This window comes from Gallinula chloropus (genome assembly GCF_964237585.1).
Source record: "Gallinula chloropus genome assembly, chromosome: 3".
Taxonomy (NCBI): domain Eukaryota; kingdom Metazoa; phylum Chordata; class Aves; order Gruiformes; family Rallidae; genus Gallinula; species Gallinula chloropus.
In genome coordinates, this window is record NC_140087.1 from 115,496,555 (window position 1) to 115,516,703 (window position 20,149).

Sequence of the window (20,149 nt, forward strand, 5' to 3'; positions counted from 1 at the left end):
GCTTGGAATACTGCCCACAGATGAGCATGCTGATAGATATTGCTCATAACCTCCTCTGAGTACAGAGCTATATAAAATATGCAAGTCTTATGCATGTGCTGAGACACCAAGTAGAAGCAAATTTGTCCCCAGTTCAGCTGTCAAAATATTATCAATTATGAATTCAGTACAATCTTGTTTGGTATATAGATTTTTGCATAAATCCAAGAAATCTGTCCAAGAAAACTCTCATCTGCCCTGTGAAGTATCTTAAAATCTTCAGTCTATACCAGAATCTGATTAATTTATAACAGACAAAATGCTTTCAGAGAAAAATGATCTTCTCTCTCCCAGACAACCTGCCAACGGCCATGTGAGGAGACAGAACCAAAGCCAGCATTCAAATTCTGAGTGCTGTGTCAGGCAAACACTGTATGCATGTACAGAATCCTTAAAACATAAAAATATAATTTCAAGAAAACAACCTCCCGCCTTTCTATTTCTTTCCTCCTTTCTTCTTCCCTTTGTCTCTCCAGCTCTCGTTGTCTCTCCAGCTGCCTTTCCATTTCCAGTTGTTTTTTCCGCTCTTGCTCTTGCCGTTCCCTCTCTCTTCGCTCTTGTTCTTCTCTTTCTTTCTGGGCCTTACGTTCAGCCTCCCTCTGCTGCTGCTCCAACAGGACCTGACGGCGTTTTTCCAGCTCCATATTTCCCCTCTCATAGTTGGCTTTCCTTTTGTCCTCAAATGTCACTAAAATAAGGAAAGGCAGTTATTTCTGTCCTGTGCAAAACAAGCACCTCGGTTATGCCACTAAAGATAGATACTTTCTTTCTGGCAGGCTCAGGTTGTTGGGTCATGGATGATATAAGCATCTTGCATTTGTTAAAGTATTATTTTTCTTTTCAAAAATACCTCCAAGTTTTCCTAAGCTTATTCCAACTGTTGCAATTTAAAACTAACCATGAAAATGACTTGAATTTTAGAGGAAACATAAAAGAACAGCTTTTATAAGCTTAGCAGACTATCAGCTCATTGAAAAACCTTTTCCACCATGTAAGAAAGATTAACACACAGAGAAAGAGCTTAGTTTTTAAGGGTGTTCCCTGTAAGATCTCCTGGAGGTAAAACCAGCAAAACTCAAAACCAGATCAAGCTCAATTACTGCAGCACAGGATAAAAAGGGATACAAAAGAATGGTTTATGCTCCCAGCAACCACCCTTCCAGAAAGAGAGGCAAGTTGTGTCTCGTAATGTGCATGTAAGAGAACTTTGCTGGTAGCATTGGGAAGTCAGTAGTAGAATCTATGTTATATGCAAACTGCATCTAGTCTACAGAGAATTAAACCTCACTGGAACCCTTTGTTTTCACGATATCCAGGGCAAAGTAATGCCAGGAACTTTCAAATGAAAAAAAAATTCATAGTGGCATAATAGTATTTGGCCATGAAGGATTTATCTTCCAAAATACATTATTAATCAGCACACTTCTCCTTTCCTATAACTAAAAATAGCCTCTGTCTCTACCTTCTCAATTCTATTAGATGTAATAGGCTGAGTACATCAACTTAACAACCTTCCTACCATCCACAGTAAAAGGGATCTAGCTCCCTAGGCATTATGTTCTCCACTTTCTAAAGGTTTCGGTGCCCTTCAAAGACAGCCCTATACATTAAGAATGTAAACTCTATTTTACCTGGCTGTTTTTTCTGTGGCTCCTCCTCCTGCACAGGCTGGTAAGATGGCAGAGTTCCATTTATATTTTCAGTATATTTTCCACCTCTGGAGGGAAAATAAAAAAGTCACCACCATTGTTAAAGAAACAGCACAGTTATTTTCTTTGCATAAAACACTTCCACTGAAATTAGGTTGTTATGTTTCACTGCCCTCTGTGACATACCTGAAAGAAGGTGGTACCAGTTCCAGAGGCAGAGTCAGTGGCAGAGGTTGCCCAGCTTTGGCCATATCAGTTAGGTGCATGGCTAACACAAACTCATCGGCTTTCAGCTGCCCATCTCCATCAATATCAGCTAGTGACCTGCACAGTTTTAACAGCAATAATAATTAGAACCAAACATTACAATTATTCACAAACAATTTACTAAAAAAATATTTTTTGAAGTAGAAAACTGTTGTGAAATGTTCTGGCAAAAATAACCACATGTAATTACATGAATAGTTGATGAAAGGAGGTATTACTTTGGTTAATAATGCACTACTATACAGATGTTTCCATAAAATACAGCAAAAAGTGCAGGAAAGGTTAAGAGACATCTCTTTATTTACTGCATCACTAAGAGAACAGCTGGGAAGAGAATCCAGGACTGTTCTTAACTAGCTCAAAAGGCTATAAGCCACTCTTTCTTACTTTTATAAGAAAAAGAAAACATTATATAAAATTACATTCAATTCTACAACAGAAACCTTTACATAGAATTCTTTTTTTCCCCTTTGTGTCTCCTCAACAGTGCAGGGAGCATGTGAGCTGCCCCAAGACCCCTGCAATGGGTAGCAAAAGCATCACCTACAAACCACACAATTATATTGTTAGCTTATAAAATACATCACATACAATTGGGAAAGAGGGAGGAACAGCAACATGTTTCCAGAGATGCAGGCAAGAAAGCAGGAGCCTTTTTCCAAAAACGATCTAGGTAGATACAACTGCAGGAATGTGTCCTTAGACTGCACTTCAGTGAAATCACAGAATCACAGAATTGTAGGGGTTGGGAGGGACCTCAAGAGATCATTGGGTCCAACCCCCATGCTTAATGAAAGAAATGGTTGTTAAAGAAACCCCCAAACAGTTAAAAACCCCACTAAACCCAAAAAGGAAACAACAAAACAAAACAAAACCAGCACCATCTCGCACACCACAGTGAAAAACAAAAGCAGGAGATGATGAAATGAGATTTTTATGGCCACAGACCAGCACTATTCACACACAGCAGTACTGTTATTACAGTGATTACTGAATACAGTACCCCAGAAGAAATATTCCTAATTCCTTACTTGGCAAAACTGTTAACCCTCTACATGGGCAGACAGACAGAAGAAAGCAGATGCTCTATGTCTGCTTTATTTCCCCTGACTTCAGAGTGGAGGAATAAAACCCAACACTCCCCTTTTTTACCTTCAGAGCACGCAACCAAACAAGCTGAGGGAATATGAGGAGTACTGCAGCTTGCTGCTGCTAGAGACAAATGATTGCTCTGGGATAAAGAGTAGAAGAAGAAAGGGGACTCAGAAAGGGCTGTAAAGCACCGAGCTATTGTGAATTCTGCTGGGCCTGTAAATTTTATGTGTAATGTGAGTTATGCCTGTAGGCACAACCCAAACTACCATATCTAGCAGGGCAGAAGCAGATTATTCAAGCCTTCAGATAACTGTAACCATTTCCATCACTGCAGTACAGGCAAGTTTTAACAAACTGGTAATATGCATGTATCTTTATGGAAACTGCAGTAAAACTCTAAGCATCCAAAGGGTTACTCCATTTTTCGTCTTTCTCCGTATTTTAAAACTAGCAAGTTTGATCTCAGAATCCTACTTATGAAATGAACAAGCCCTCATCTCAGCTAAACAACTGCACCACTGAATTAGAAACTGAATTTATTATATGCAAGGTTATAGGGAGTTTAGCAAAGAGTGAAAAAAGTAATTTATTACATCAAAGTGTCTTGACGTGATGAACAAAACTAGTTTAAGAAGCAGCTTAGTTTCAGTTCACACTGTTAGATCTGTGGTGTCCATCATTTCTTATTAAATGCAGTTCCTCTCTTAACACCATAAACATGTTGAATCCATAATCAGTACCTGAACTTACCAGATAGTAGCCAACTGAGTCTGTGAAAGGTTTGATTGCAGAAGGGCATTCCTTGCTTGAAATCCTTGGTGAAAGTGTAAAAGATTTTAATAAAACGGAATACTTTCATCAAAGATTCACATGTAGCAAAAAATGGGTCATGAACTGGGGCATGTTTATTTTTAATATTAATCTAATCCATTTTCATCAGTGGCTGACAGTTGGCATTACTTCCAGGCTTAACAACAGGCATTACAACCTGAACACAATGAAGGCCTAACTATTCTTGTGTACTCTTTTCCACTCAGAGCACCGAGCAGAAAAACTGATGTGAAAAATGGGTATTTATGGTAATCCCCACAGCTGTTACAAAAGCACAGCTGACTGTCTACCTAAAGCTTGAGCTCTCAGGCTGGAAAACTTTCAGCTTTCCTTTGATAACTAAGAATCAAATACCTTTCTAGGTAGGTCAATGAAACCTTCAGCCCCAAAATCAAAATTAAGAAGATAAAAAGCAATGAGTCTCTTCCTTGGAAGAGAGAATTGCCCTCCTTTTTTTAAGGTTTGGAAACCTGAGGCAGAAGCTTGGTAAGTGCTTCTTCAGAAATTGGAACTCTAGAAAGCTACAGATACACATAATAACTTTGTATCTACTAACTGTCTGGCCAGCACTCTACTTGCTCCATTACAGGGAGTAATCCAGTTGTTCAAGAGCATTCATAACACTCTACTCTCATATTAACTTTGTGTGAAGCCTTTTGAATCCACCAAAATGCTGTGGCACAGCACAGACGTCACTCAAAGTCAACAAGGAATGATTCCCTTAAATTCCTTCTGAAAAATTCCATCCCATGGCTGCAGTACTGCAGTGTTTCTCCTGACCAACTTTCTTTGGAAGGATAAAGCCCAAATATCTAAGCAATTACTGATACATAGACATAGGAGTGCATGGCACAGAAATAATTGAGACATCCCCCATTTTACCAAGTCATACGAAAAAGTCTCAGTCCAAAGAGTGATGCTTGAAAAATTACTGCTGACTTTCTGGAGCTGAATTCCCCAGCCTCATGGTTCTCAGACTCTTCTAGTCAGATCCCACCACTGCCACTCTTTTCTTCCCCTGAATGCTGCTATAGCTTCCCCAGTCTACTTGGGGAGACCTCTGCTTTCTTGGGCCCCTCTAAGTCTAACGCAGAGCCCAAGGAATAAATAAATTGATGGCTATATCCATTTCTTGGCTGACTGGAATCAACCAGCAGCTGAAACTCAAGTCTCTCCTGCATAGGTCTGAATGTCAAATCCTAAGCTGGGATTCCACCCCTCAGCCTGCAATGTACTAGAGGCAGAAACACTGCTGGTTTTCCATCTCTGTATCAAATGCCGTACTCACCTGATAAATATCCACTCATACTTTTATCAAGACTGTTAAATTTCTGTCTATACTTTAATCTGGAGGCCTGAGGAACTGCCCAGTCTGAGGATGTAATCTTTGGTGAATTCCCAGCTAGTGAAGCACTAGAGGAAGAATTTGAACTGTAATGCAATTAAAAAAAAAAAAAAAGAAAAGAGAGAAAGAAAGAAAGAAAGAACAAACTCTTCAGTTATTTGGCTTAATGAACATGCGTTGGAGCAGAAGATATATAACATCTTCTGGTAACATGAAACAACTTCCACAGAGTTCTACCTCTGCTAACTTCCTATAACTATTTTCATCACTAATATGGAATTTTACTGTGAAAGTAGGGACACATATCAAAAGAAACACTTGAATTCAAGACCCAGCTCCCTTGGTATCACATGTACATAATTCATTGGTCCACCACTGCCAAACACCACCATAGGAAACCACAGGAAAACATCAACTTTCACAAGAATGTTTAGAAGGCTGTGAAGCCTGTGGATGTCTAAGTAACTTTAAGAGGTATGCAAAAGAATAACCATGAGCATAAAAATGTATCTGATAAACTGACAACCAAAAGGAGATCCTAAAGCTGCTAAGGCCATTACATTCCACCTCTACCTATTATTTCTATTAGTGGCAATGACAGGCCAAATGAAGCTTTTCTGACTCATTCGGTTTTTGCAGAACAGCACTTGATGGAGTGCTTAGTTATACCTATAAAACTTGTACTTGCAACTCCCAGAATTTTCAGTGTCTCATCTTTGAAGATCAGACAAAACCAGGTACATCCAGCCCATCTTAAGGTAATCCCCTCCTCTGTCAAGTAAAAACCCTATTTGCAGGGTTATCCAAGATAATAAAGAATGCTGCTATAAACAAAGACTTTTGGGCACAATGTTGGACCCTTTCAGGGAATTAGATAAAAACAGGAGAATGGTGAAAATGCTGTCAATGGTAACAGTGAAGAAGAACTACTTTGCAACACTACATCACCAGCAAATTAAAGCTTTCCAGTAAAAAACCAAAATATTATAGGCACACACCATGTCTACAATCATCTTACTGAACATCTGCAAGCATCAGGTGTCTGTCAGTATGAGGAGCCCAATGCTAGGCATGAGTTCATCCAAGATGCCTTGTACCAGCATCAAAGATGTGCAAGCACTTCTGAGTCACCTTCTGGAATGAAGCTGGGGCTGAGATGCCCTCTGGATTGTCTTTTGGGACACAGTTTGTTCCCTGGGTACCCAGTCACATAGATAAGCCTAGTCCCTCTCTTTGTCTATGGTGAAGTTCTAAGGTCAGTGAAACAGAGCAGCTGATGACAAAGCTGCATAACCTTCTATTATTAACAAAACAAATTCTCACATAAATATTTATAACAAACTGTTCTTACATGCTTGCTAATTACATGGTACCCTCTATAATGAATGAGCACCCCTATGCACATACATTGCTTCCATAACCCCTTGGTAAGTTCTATTTACTAACAAGGTACATTGCCTGCTTTTTGGCACTGGCTTCTCTCACTTGAATTCCTCACCTACTTCAGGCAGATCTGTCAGATTTCCTGGAAATACTGCTTACTGTGCATATCAAACTATTTTAATTCTTGGTAGGTCACATTAGATAGACTAATTGTTAAGGAATATACTATGAAAATAGAAATGCTCTGTAAGTTTTGGAAGGTATACTATTGAAGTTTAAGATACAACTGTTTTAAACTTAAATTTCATACCTGCTAGATCCTAAATCGATCAGGGATTGTGCCTTCTGCATACTAGTACCACCAAGCCCTCCTGCCATGGGACCTAAAGAACCAGTATGAGGCAGCGCTGAAACAAACAGAACAAACCCAAGAAACAGGTATAAGGTAAGGCTTTGTAATAAACACTCAGGGCTTTGACAGAATCACAGAATGATTGGGGTTGGAAGGCACCTCTGGAGATCATCCAGTCCAACCCCCTGCCAGAGCAGGATCACCCAGAGTGGGTCACATAGGACAGCATCCAGATGGTTTTTGAATGCCTCCAGAGATAGAGACTAATCAGTGACTTCTTGTTAAGATTAACTAGTCAGAACTGATTTGGGAATAAACCCTTTAGGTTTTTATTCCCATGCAAGTATTGGCACTCTTGTCTGAAATCAGCCACAGAGAAAATAAGATTCACAAGTCTGAGAACGAGAAGTGGATGGTACTATACTTACTTGAAGAGAAGGGTACAGACAAAGGCTGCAGAAGGCTGGACGTTCCATTTGGCAATGAGGAGGTGCTGACAGAAGGCACCAGGGGAGTAGAGATAACCAAAGGAGGAATGGAAGTCATGGAGGTCAGAGACATGGGAGCTAACGGTGTGATCGTAGACATGGACGTTGGCATGGACAGATTTGGCATACTACCCATTCCTAGAGCAAAATCCAACAATGCATGACTTAACATTGCAGAGGCTCCAGCAAGAATCTCACTCCGTTATGCTAGGCAGAAACTACACAAAACAATCTGCATCCTGACACATGAGTTAAAATAGATGATCATGTATCATATTTACATTTTCTCTGAAGATTAGCCAAGATAGCTCACAGAGGAAGATATACTGAAGAACATGAATTGAAAAAATAAAACAACCCCCTTACAAGCAATTAATTATCTAAGTAGACTTAGCTAGCATTTCACAAAAGAAGAAGATTGAGTTTTCTCTAATTATATCTGTAACTAGTTCTTCAACAAGCCTTTCCACATATGGCCCATGAGAAAGAATTACAACACAACCAAGAAGTTGTGACAATCCTCTACAGGACAAAGCTGACACTGTTTCTGAAACAGCTCTCTTCCAAGCACTGGCCACCTAGTCCAAACCCCTGCAGTAAGCAGGGACATCTTCACTAGATCAGGTCAATCAAAGCCCCATCAAGCCTGACCTTGAATGTTTACAGAGATGGGGCCTCCACTACCTCTCTGAGCAACCTCTGCCAGTGATCTACCACCCTCATATTGAAGAGCTTTTTCCTAATACCCAACCTAAATCTCCCCTTTTCTAGTTTAAAACCATTACTCCTTGTCCTACTGCTACATGCCCTTGTGAACAGTTCTTCCCCAGTGTGCTCTGTGCAAAGACACAGGATTTGCCAAGATGACATTTTAAATCATTTATGTAATTCATGTATGTATACTCTTAATTTCAGCATAGAGGTATGCATTCATTTTGTAATCCAGCTGAAGTTGTTATGTGTATTTTGTTCTACAGGCCAACAAACAACAGGCATGCACTGAATCCCAATACACTGTCAGAAAAGGACAAAAAAGTTGAAATAATTCTATTTCTTTGATCATATAATTAAAATAGGCAATTTGACTGATTTTGAAAAAATAATTAAAGTAAGTGTTTTTCTAAGACTTTCACTATTACCAAGTTTAACTTTGAAAACCCCAAGTATAAATAGGTGAATGAGTAGGAGGGACCCAAAAACCCTTCAGCACAAGATGACAGCCTGCACGTCAGATGGCCATTCTGAATGGCTTTCTTACACCTCATGTCAAAATTCAACATAAGGTTTTTCATCATTATTATTAAAAGTTTTCATAGAATGAAATTATCAAAAGGGACTTTGTGTATTTCCTAAATCTGAATACCCTTGGATTTTTTTTAATGATTCACTCAGCTGTTGTGGTCAGATTAACTGTGGTTTTTTACCTCCTAACTCTAAGAAATTATATATTCATAAGTACCAAAGCGAGCTGACATTAGTGGTGAAAATACTGGAGTTTGTTTCATGACAGGAGGGAGAACCGCAGGCAAATGCTGTCCTTGCAATTTCAGCTTGATGAGTTTCATGGCTATAGAGAACTCCTGTTGATCCATTTTTCCATCCTTGTTCAGGTCTGACAGTGTCCTTAAAAATAAAAGAAAAATAAAAGACATGAGAAAATCTATATAATAAAAAAAATTTTAAAACTAAAAATAAAATATTAAAAAATAAAACTTCTTAAAGCCCACAGGAAGAAATGTAAAATTAACTTTTTCACTTAATGAGAAGCATTTCTATCAGATTTATTTACTGGTTTTGTGCAAGAAAAGAACAAACCTACTGCAACCATTTGTAGATTTTCTACTTTGCATAGAATCGAAGAGTGGTTTGGGTTGGAAGGGACCCCAAGGATCACAGAGTTCCACCCCCCCTGCCACAGGCAGGGACACCAACCTCCAGCCACAATCTAGACAAGGTTGCCCAGGGCCCCATCCAACCTGGCCTTGAACACCTCCAGGGATGGGGCATCCACCACCTCTCTGGGCAGCACCTTACCACTCTCTCTGTAAAGAACTTCCCCCTAATATCTAATCTAAACCTTCCCTCCTTTATCCTTTCCCCCTTGTTCTGCCATTGTCTACCCTTTTAAAAAGTTGATTCCCCTCCTGTTTCTCTGCTCCCTTCAGGGATGGGAAGGCTGCAATAAGGTTCCCCCCCAAAGCCTTCTCTTCTCCAGGCTGAACAAGCCCAGCTCCCTCAGCCTCTCTTTGTAGGGGAGGTGCTCCAGCCCTCTGATCATCTTTGTGGCCTCCTCTGAACCCTCTCCAACAGTTTGGACAGACCCAAGACAGATCCCTGGGCCACACCACTTGTTACCAGCCTCCACCTGGACATAGACTTTTGACAACATTCAAACCCACAGGAGTTTGCAGATCGCAATTTTTCTAGTTTGCCAACCTACAGATATCAAAGATCAACCTGGACTTCCAATTATTAATGTCTGTCTGGCAATTCACTTGGTAGTCTTCTGCAGAGTTCAGTTGTGAAGTTGCTGTATATTTAGTATTTAACACCTGAGAATGTAGGAAGACACTTTGAAAAGCAGTAGGCTTTCCAAGTAGTGGATAAATTTGTTACAGATACACCTCTGCTATGCCTCCTTCTATGTAATTTTAAATAGTCTGGCTAGTTAATGTCTGTAATTGTAAGGAAATGGTGCCAGTATCTGAAACAGGAGGATGCAGAAACCTGCTGAAAGCACTAAACCCCACCATGAAAATGGTGTTATTTTACAGACAGCACGGGTATCCACACTTCCTCTGATGCTTTTCCAAATAAACTTAAATAAAACAGTTCATGCAACAGTGCATATATAAACAGATAAAAATTCTGGTGAGACAGAACATCTGAAATCCTGCGAATACTTAAATATGCAAGGACCAGACACAGGAATGTAAATAAAGTTAGGAGAAGAAAAAAAACCCATCAACAACAACAAAAAAAAACCCAGAATCAACATTAAGCTCCATTTTCCCTTCCATAGCTTCATTCTGTTACTATTCAGTCAAAAGCCCTACACAAAAGTTTCCTTACCTCTCCTTCCTATGCACTTTAAGTGTCTGAAGATGAAACTACCTCTGTATGCAGTTAGTGTCTGTAATATTCTTTCACAAGGGAGTTGCAGTTAATCATTATGAGCCCCCACTCTGTGCCTTTTAGCACGAGCACATCTTGCTAATGAAATACCCCAAACGAACAAAGTAATTGAGTAAAGACTGTGGAGTTACAAAGGTGACAATGTCTGTTTCTAGAGTTCCAACTGGAACATCCATGCTGCAAAGAACAAGGCTTATCCCTGTTCCTGGACTGCATGCAGCATTGCTTGAGATCTTACAGCACACTACAACTGACCTAATAATGTTTTCTGTGGCTTTAGATTTCACCTCCACTCCTTTCCTACTTTCAGTCTGTTTTCCACCCCCAGTTCATCAGCATACAATTTTTCCCACGCTTAATCCCACTACCATTTTTAGTGGCTGCTACTATTTCAGACACCATTCAATTTAGTATCTCCAGAATTTTATTAACACATTATCTACCCCTCTTTCCACATTATTAAAAATATTAAGACAAAGCCTAACAATGACCTTTGTGGCAGTCCAACAGGCACTCCCCTCTACTGAAGTCTTGCAATTTTTCATCACTTTTTCTCTGAAGCACTCACTATAGTTTAAATAGGTGGTGGTCAGTATCACATCCTAAGAAGGATTTAGTAAGATACTGGGTTTTAATTAAGTGTCCATACACATATGGGCTCAATCCTTTCTGTAAATTTAATAAAATTAAAACAATGTTTAAGACAACTCTCCTTTGTTGAACACCTCTTCCAGACAACACAACATAACAAAAGTAGTATTCAAAAGCTAAACATCTCCTATCTTAAAAAAAAAAAATTAAATAGTGAAAAAGGAAAGGATATCTTACCATATTTCAGCAAGGACTGAAGCTGGTAGACCTGATTGTAAAAAGAAGGTACGTGCTTGATCACCTGTGATAAACAAGAAAGACTTTTACACTTGAGACCTAGATTTTCAGAATACCTCAGGACTCTGTAGAGGGCCAGATTTTTGAAAGGAACCTGCATCCTGAATGCCAAGCATTCTGGTTTTGTACCACCTAACTCCTTCCCTGGTGACACAGATCATCCATATCCATATATTCTCTAATCCTTACTTGTTGCTCTGAGAAGTGATTTCAAATAGCTATAAAAAGCTTTAACAGGTCATAAATCAACAGCTGCCAACAGTTTAATAGATGCAAGACTTAAAGAAGTAAAAATGACTGAAAATTTAGTCCTGACCCAATTTCTTTTGCAGGAAAGGACATGCATGCTATTTCTTTCCTTCTCCACACAATCTAAGTCAGCCAGTACTGCCTCTCCAGAAAAACTGGAAGAATATTGTGTCCTAAATAATATGAGAGAATATCCAGTATTTCAGGAAGGGAATGGGAACTGTTGTGCAAATTCCATACCAAGTTCTACATCAATTTTGACAGCAGAGTCAGTACCCAAACTTGTAACAAAACATAAAACATGGACAGTGGTGTTTATACTTCCCTGTGATGGAATTAGACACTTAAAGTTAAGATTTCAAGTTATTCTTTCAGCTCTTTCTCCCCCTACATTCATACATAGCCTTTCATTTCAAGCACTTGCCAAATAAATAATGAAGCCTGCAGATGTACATCCAGGATGTGGCCTAAAGGGAGTCCCTGGGACTGCAGACTTTTTACCTGATGGTAAACAACAACCTGGCAGAGCTGTTTGGCAGGAGATATGTATCACTTAGCTAGAAGATGTGCATGTTCTGAAAAGGTAATTCCCTACTCTTTCCTTAGGTGTTTTTTGCACCAAAACGAGGAAAAGCAGCAGCAGTAGAGTCCCCAGATGTGCCATCAGCAGGTAAGTTTGGAGGGTAGGAGTGATCACAGCTGGTCCTTAGTGCTCATGTGCACACAAAGAATGGGGCATTCCTAAGTCATCTTTGCCATTGACATTGAGCCTTTTCTTGATGACACAAGATGATTCTTAAATTCACAAATTCTGAGGTGTGCAGCAGCATGACCTAACTGTTTTGGAAGAGAAAGAGCTGAATGCAACTAGAACTGACTGCAGGCCACTGCTAAATGCCATTATTCTATCTAGAACTTGCTGAAGGCCCAAGGGTTGTTAAATTTCAAACGGCCACTATCAGGGACAAACTGCCAGCATCTCTCTCCCTGCCTCCTGCTCCAAAACAAGCACGGTATTCTCTAAAACTGTTCAGACAGAGGAGAGGCACTTCTGCTGTCTCTGGTGTCACTTGACACAATAGCTACTCTCAGGGCTCTTTGGCAGCCTCCCATCTAGCCTGATACTCTTTGGTTTTTGAACCTAGGCAGAATGACAGCAAGTAACAGCTGTCTGCAGAAGTGATGGGGTTAATAGAAGAGCATTCCCGTGCCAGACAGCTTGGAGAAGTTCAGAAATAACCTGTAGTTGTTTGCCCATATAGTATGCTTATTAGTCACACAACAAAGGGCTAGAAATAGGATGTCGTTTTTGAAACTGTTCAACAAAGATAGTTATGTGTACACAGAAGTTAATGTGTAATGCAGAATCTCAGACTAACCTGTAATGTAGCCTCCTGTGGGTTTAAGGCTATCAAACTGCTTGTCATGCTTGGCCCGCTCTTCAGAGGTGATTGCCCATATGTTTGGGCCTCCTGAAGAAACAAAAATGAAACCATAACAGATTGGTGACTTTTAAAAATCAAACACTTCACTCACAAAAGAAAAGCTTGGCTTCTGGAGGGAGAAAGTTAGGTCTAGACACACCCAGCTCCTACCAGTTTGGCAAGGATGTTATGAAACACAAACTTGCTTCCCAGATGTGCAAGTGCTGGCTGAGACAACTGCTCAGCTAGATTGCTGGCCTTCAAAGCTGGTGCAAAGCAGTTTCCTGTTGCTGCTGATTGTTTGCAGCCGGGGCAGGATGCATGTTACTCACCATGGCTTGTGTGAACCAAATACTCCTCTGGTTCACCGGTAAACAAGTGCAATTCAATGTCACTTAAAGGTTCTCACAGAGAGGGCTGACACTCTACAGCTGCCAACAAAACTTAGTTTGCCTTGCCAATACTTGAAAATCAAAGTTGGGACTGCTAACAAAAATGTGTTGGTTTTGCCTGACGAAGGAATAACATTCTGGGTTGTGTTTCTGTTTCAACCTACCATATTTCAATGCTTAAAAAAAAGATAAAGATTGCAATATTATAGCTGCAAAGTGAAATCATGTTTACAGAGCTGTGCTGATATACCAGGCAGTGACTTTCAGAAATACTCCAGCCTACTGTATGAAGGTCAGGGTGTGTGCCCTTTGCAGGAAAAGCACTTTGCCAGAAATAATTGTTTGGGTTTTTTTTTTTAAGTAGGAGGAAGTTTTAGTCGGGAAGCTCTTGACAAAAATACAAATCAATGAATGCAAGAATTTGCAAAAATTCTGAATGGAAATCCCAGAAATTATTCTCAATAACCTCCCCCCCAACAAACCCACAAGGCCAAAACTTTAAAACCACATTCTATTCAGCATTACCACTTCCAGAGAACTGCTAATCTGTTCTTCAAGTATTTGTATTGTTCACTAAAAGATAGCCAAGGGAATAAAGGAGTCTCCTACTAAGATATTAACAAGTTGCTTTAAAAAGCACAGCACTCTGAAAGAAACATTACTGTAAAACACTGCTCTTTTCCTCCTTACAGCTAATTTTAAAGCCTTGAACCTACAAAATCTCAATAGCTCTCTCCGTTTTTCAGAGAGTAATTGTAATGATAAGACTGCAAGCTGACATACATGCCAATACACATGTATTAATGATGTTAATCATCTCTCATTTGCATATCCATATATGCAAACACATTTTTCAAGAAGACCCAATGTCTCCTGTTAGGAAGGTCCTGTTCAGACCATCATCCTCCTCCCGTACGTACAGAATTCTTTCCGCCTCCTGCTCAGTAGGGAAATACAAATAGTTTTTAAAAACCAAACAAAACCCAGAAACTCTCTGGGATATGAACAGCAAAAAAGTTGGGAGGGCACTAGGATACAACCTTTGAGCACATGAATCTGGACCTTTACTTCCCTTTCATGAGGATCCACCAGTTTGGTTTTTTTACTGTGGCCTCAACGAAAGGATCTTGCAGGCTGCAGGCTGAACTGCACTTCAGGAACCTCCCTTTATTCTCTCTTCTAATTAAAGGAGACAGAATAAATCTAAATTAGATACTGATAATTGAATAATTGAATAAATTGATAACTGAGTAATTGAATAAGTCTAGATACTGATAAGGAATGGAAATAAGTCTAAGACAGATGCCTGAAAGCCGATGGGCAGTACAGGTATTGCCATAAGGCACAATTGAGGACAGCTTGTGCCCAATGGCAAAAATCAGAGGCACATTAGTACTTTTAAAGCATTAGTTTTAAGATAGAAATGCAAAGTGCATAATGTAGTTAATGCTTCTAGAAATTATCTTGACAAGAAGTGCTCCTAAAGCTGTCAGCAGCAACTTCAGAAAACTTGAACATTTCTTTCATATATGAAAATTAAAATAACAGTGACGTTGCATTTCTCTTGTATGAAATACCGAGTTCTGATCATCTTTTGAAGCAGGTAACTGCAAAGCTCCCCAGCTTTTTTATAATGAAGGACAGAAGGATTAAGACTACCACAATACATTCACACAATCAGTGGCTGTGAAATGCTAAAAACACAGTAATAATTCCTTGATTGGTGTTAACAGCACTGCTGTAGCTTGGTTTAAAAATTCACAGAATCACAGAATCACAGAATTATCAAGGTTGGAAAAGACCTAAAAGATCATCCAGTCCGTAAGAGAACTGAAATTCAGAGTTTCCTATTTATATGTCACAAAGTAAGCAAGAAGATGGCAATCAGTCTTGAAGCTTTTCTAACATATTTCAGCAAACTATCTCTTTGTATGCAATCTGATAAATTATGTTTCCCCCAACTCTGAAATTCAAAGTTCTGCAAGACTCTCTATCAAAACCGTTAAAATTCCCCAGCTCAGCAAAACCCCAGATTCACACCTGTAGCTGTATGACAGGTTAACATCTCATTCAAGCAGCGTTGCAAGATCAGCATTCACCCTTCATTCTCATTTTTGCCTTCATTAACACTCCCGAAGAGTCTCTCACTGATTTTTGCATGTTAAATATTGTGTGTGCCTTTGCTCAGAGGTCTACAATCGTTGTTTTCTGACACGCTGAGGTGCTGAGCCCCAGGGTGCTGCCATTGCCCCCATAACCTCAGGATCATCACTGAGCTCGCTGAAAGGTAAAGCATGTGGGGTGCATGACTGCTCATCCCAGCACACACTTCACACTGCTGATCCTAGCCAGGCAAAAAAGCAAAGTATTATCGGCGCAAACACACAGAAGGCCTTCAGATGCACACTCTACTGCTAAAAATACAGTGTTAGCATAGGTTATTCACTCCTAGATTAAACATGAAAAAGCATTTCTTCAGCAACCATCTTCAAGAGAATTTTCTTGCAAGTATAAATTTAATTTTAAGAAAATCTCTGTGTCTACAACCCATGTTATTATAGCAACAAGTGCTTCTGGCATAGTCCTAGAGAGTCAGTGCAAGCAGCTGCTGTCACAGAAAAGGGATAACTACAAACATGTTATCAGAAGTACATGATGTGAATGTCTCAGGAGACTGAATATATACCCTGAAAAGGCCAACTTGCTAATCATGTATTTTTAAAGGCAAGAAGAATTTCAGATCTTCCCTATCCCTGAGGACAGAAACTGAAATTCCTTTTTTCTGGTGACTAAATCCATGAAGATATGTTCTTCACCGAGGCTTTTTTTATAGGCATGGAAGAGAGCAATGTAGTAAGACTTAAAATTCAAAGCAGGCCCCCTCCCACACAATTCAACTGTTTTACTTAAAACATATAAAAATAGACATAGTTTGTAAATATAAATTAAAAAAAAAAACATATTCAGTTCAGACAATTTTAGCCACGTTTCTCTCAGAGTCTATCAACATTCAGTAACACCTCGAAATTTAAGATGTTTGAAAGGAGCTATCAGAGCACCTTTTAATTTAGAAAGCTGAATGAAAACATGTACTCAATTCCACCCAGAAATGAGTTAAACTGGGGGTGGGAGCAAGGCACTATCCAAACACAGTCCTTCCAAAACTGGGATTCCTCACAAGCTACGCCTAGAAAGTACGAGAAACTGTGTCGGGCATTTTCAGGCAGGTTGTGGTTTTATGAATACAGGTTAATCATCAATGGACAATGAAAACATTTATTTAAAAAAATAAAATTAAAACCCACGCAATATTTGTGGTTGGGATGCACAGTCTGGGTGTTCAAACCCCACCCAAAACATATTTAAAGGTTTCACTGTTTATTTGAACTCCTACCCCAATACACAACAGAAAATAAAGAGTGTAGCACAGGAGAGGAGGTGCTGTGGGCACTTACTGTTAGCTTAACCACTTGCTCATGACCCTTGATGCTACCACTTGGTGATACAAATAAGAAAAGAAAGATTTCTGTATAGAAATTGTCATTTTAATTAAGTTCCCTCAAAATGCTGAGCAAAATTACATCAGTCTATCTGGCCTTTTCTGCTCCTCACATCACCCCGCCAGTGAGTATGCTCGGTGTGCAATAGAAGTTACAGGTCTTACGAGGAGAGGCTAAGGGAGCTGGGGCTGATTAGCTGGGAGATGTTTAGTAGTTTGATGGTGTAGGACTGAACAGTTGGACTTGATGATCTAGAAGGTCTTTTCCAGCCTTGATGATGCTATGATTCTATCTGAAATTTGCACTTTGAACAACAGGGATCACAAGGTCTCGTAATTCCACAAAGTGCATCACAAAATCATTCTTCAAAGTAATTGCCATGTTTACTTATAGCACAACCAAGACCATCACAATAAAGGCTCACCACAAACAAAATTAGTTTGAGATTCAGTCCTCCTGTGCAATCACCATCAAAACATGCTACAATCCTCAGAAATACTGTGGTTGTCTCCCAAAGCTACTACCAGAGGTAAAAGTGGCCACTGCTGAAAAAAATTACGCTGCCCGGTTTACAAGTGACCAAGTTTTGAGCACACTGAACTGTGACAATGGGAAGATCACTCCTTTTCTTGGAAGCACAAAGTTGCAGGAAAAATCAAAAAGAAACATCTGCCATCCAAGGTGTATCACCTAAACTTAGCTGGTTTAGCTCAGTATTTTTTGCACTAACATGCCTTCAACCCAAGGGCTGGAGAAACCTCTTGCTCGTAACCCAGATCCAGCTAAAAAGAACAATTAATTTTGCCCAGAGCCATTGTTTTTCCTCATCCTTCCTCACCAATCCAGCCCTTACTTGTGGCATGTCACACACAAATCACAATACCAAACTACAGGCATGTGCTCTTCGCAAACACTTCTCTGATCACAGGATGAGGCAAGAGGCGTGCATCTCCTTGATGGAGCAGTAGTGAACCTTTGGCACGCCAGACATCCTGAGCTGGCACCAAGTAGCAGTGAATTGCAATACTTTTAAAAATTAGCTTAACATCAAGAAACCAAAATACAGTTGCTACTGCATGCTTTCATGACAGTATGTTACTACTACTTTGCTGAATTAGCTTAAGTTTCCTGGACATGTTCATGAGACAAATAGTTTTTTCCGAACTGCAGATGGTACAATTTTGAAGGGGTAAAAAAAAATACAGTTCATGAAGCCACTATTTTTTGAAAGATGTTATTTTGTAATTTGTCCACTTCATACACAAAGCAAGACCCACCTGGATGAAGCTAACACTTATATTTGACTATGCTGCAGCTTTAAGAATCAAAACTCGTGAAATGCTGAACTTTGAGATTTTTTCCTCACAAAGGCTCTCCCTAGAATAGACCAACTACTGCCTTCACTTGCTTTTTCTGTTTATATAATAAAAAAAGAAAGTATTTCTAGGTTAGTAACAATTTTGGAAGACAGATACCAAGTTTTCATTCTTTTCTACAGAAGGCTGGTATTTTCAGAGAAGATTCTGGATAACCATTCTGACAAGTGTTCTTGAGATCCGACATAAAACCTGGACTCAAGGTCCAGAAACCAGATCCTTATACCAGATCAGAAAACCAACAGAGAAAGCTTCTTTAGTTGCCCACAAGACGTTCAAGAGTTCAAAGTCGTATGTGGATTCTACCCCACGTACAAAGTCTGTACAGAGTTACAAAGACTCACACAAACAACCTGGAGCTACACATCATTGTAAAGTACCTTCAAGACTTCTCTACAGACAACAAAACACATACCAACCTCACCTTCATGTAACAGGTATTAGCATGTAATTCAATGTGGTAGCATTCGCAGTTTTTTGTGTTGGAAACAATAGACTTCCCTGGTGATTAAACAACATTTTCTGTTCCTTTAAGCTAATTTTAAATAAAAAAACCATCTTTCTACAAGAGAGCATGAGGGTCTGTTTATGGCAGGATCCGATTTGTTTGGATTGCTCCAGAAATGCCTTTACAACACTGCATCAGCCGGATGATTTTCTGAAGAAAATCAAAGGACTTGCTTTGATGGGCTGCCAGCATCAGAAACAGACACAAACACAGTTCTTTCCTCAAAACCATTGAAAAAGAAGGGGGAAAAAAAAGCAGAGCTGTACAAAAGTAAATGGATTTGAAAATGTTCTGTAAGACCTCTGCCACTGGTTGGTATTACCCAGGCAAGAGGTAGTTGTACTGAGACTGGTACGACTAGTGACAGGGATAAAGGCAACTTTGCGTTTGTAGAAAACCCTAAGACACCGCTCAAGTTCTCCCAAGATCTGTGTGTGTTTTGCACTGAGAGGCGTTGCTTGTTTTTCTCTAATAAAAACTATGCTCCTATGACCTACAAAGTTAATTAACTCCACAGAGATAATAAGCCTAAATTGAAAGAGCATTCCTTGTACACATAAGTCACGAGGATGAGCGATTATACCACCACCTTAACCATCCAAAAAAACTAGCATTAAGCTTCATAATGACCCTAAACAAATATTTATAACTATGTTTAAAGACGGGGAAATTTCAACACAGACATGCAGCAGCGTGCCTCAAGCTGCTCAACAAGGGGGTTTCCATAACCCAAGCAGCAATCACATTACTGTCTCCCATTAGGACACTCCAGGGAGTTGTTTGATGTCAGACATACTGGGATAAATCTAATAATTCCAGTCTTCTTCTGTCTGTGTTTGCAGACAATTTTACCACAGAATTATTTACTACAGATTGGATTTAATGTTCCCAATTGAGATCTTGAGTGGATATTTCTAATTTTTCCTCAGTGGTGCGTAAACCCTCTCTAAGTCTGAAAATACACTGAACATTTTACCATTAGTCTGAATTTCCAGATTCCTCAACAGTTATTGCTATTTTCAGTATCTGCTTCCCTTCTTTGTTGTTGATTCTTTATATCAAATGTAGGAGAAAATGCTGACCAATAATAAGCATTTATTTTTATTTAGCTGTGTAAACTACTACTGTGGTGGCTCTGGGTCCATTCCAAAACACCACAAGCTCTTCCCCAAGGAATCCATCCCCTATTCTCAGCTCCCACATTCTCAGCCTATGGCAGGAGCTCCGT

General features: G+C 39.6%; 1 protein-coding gene across 1 annotated transcript in view; it reads right to left on the reverse strand.

Annotated features, from left to right (window-relative positions):
* ITSN2 (intersectin 2) overlaps positions 1–20,149 on the reverse strand; it is a gene marked incomplete at its 5' end in the record, with an annotated part of 87,353 nt that overhangs the window by 39,351 nt on the left and 27,853 nt on the right. The window contains 10 exons of the mRNA XM_084261175.1: positions 465–727; positions 1,671–1,756; positions 1,875–2,012; positions 3,801–3,864; positions 5,170–5,312; positions 6,920–7,016; positions 7,390–7,587; positions 8,909–9,072; positions 11,413–11,476; positions 13,101–13,193. Of these exons, the coding sequence (XP_084117301.1) occupies positions 465–727; positions 1,671–1,756; positions 1,875–2,012; positions 3,801–3,864; positions 5,170–5,312; positions 6,920–7,016; positions 7,390–7,587; positions 8,909–9,072; positions 11,413–11,476; positions 13,101–13,193 (1,310 nt within the window). The remainder of the gene's footprint in view (positions 1–464; positions 728–1,670; positions 1,757–1,874; positions 2,013–3,800; positions 3,865–5,169; positions 5,313–6,919; positions 7,017–7,389; positions 7,588–8,908; positions 9,073–11,412; positions 11,477–13,100; positions 13,194–20,149) is intronic.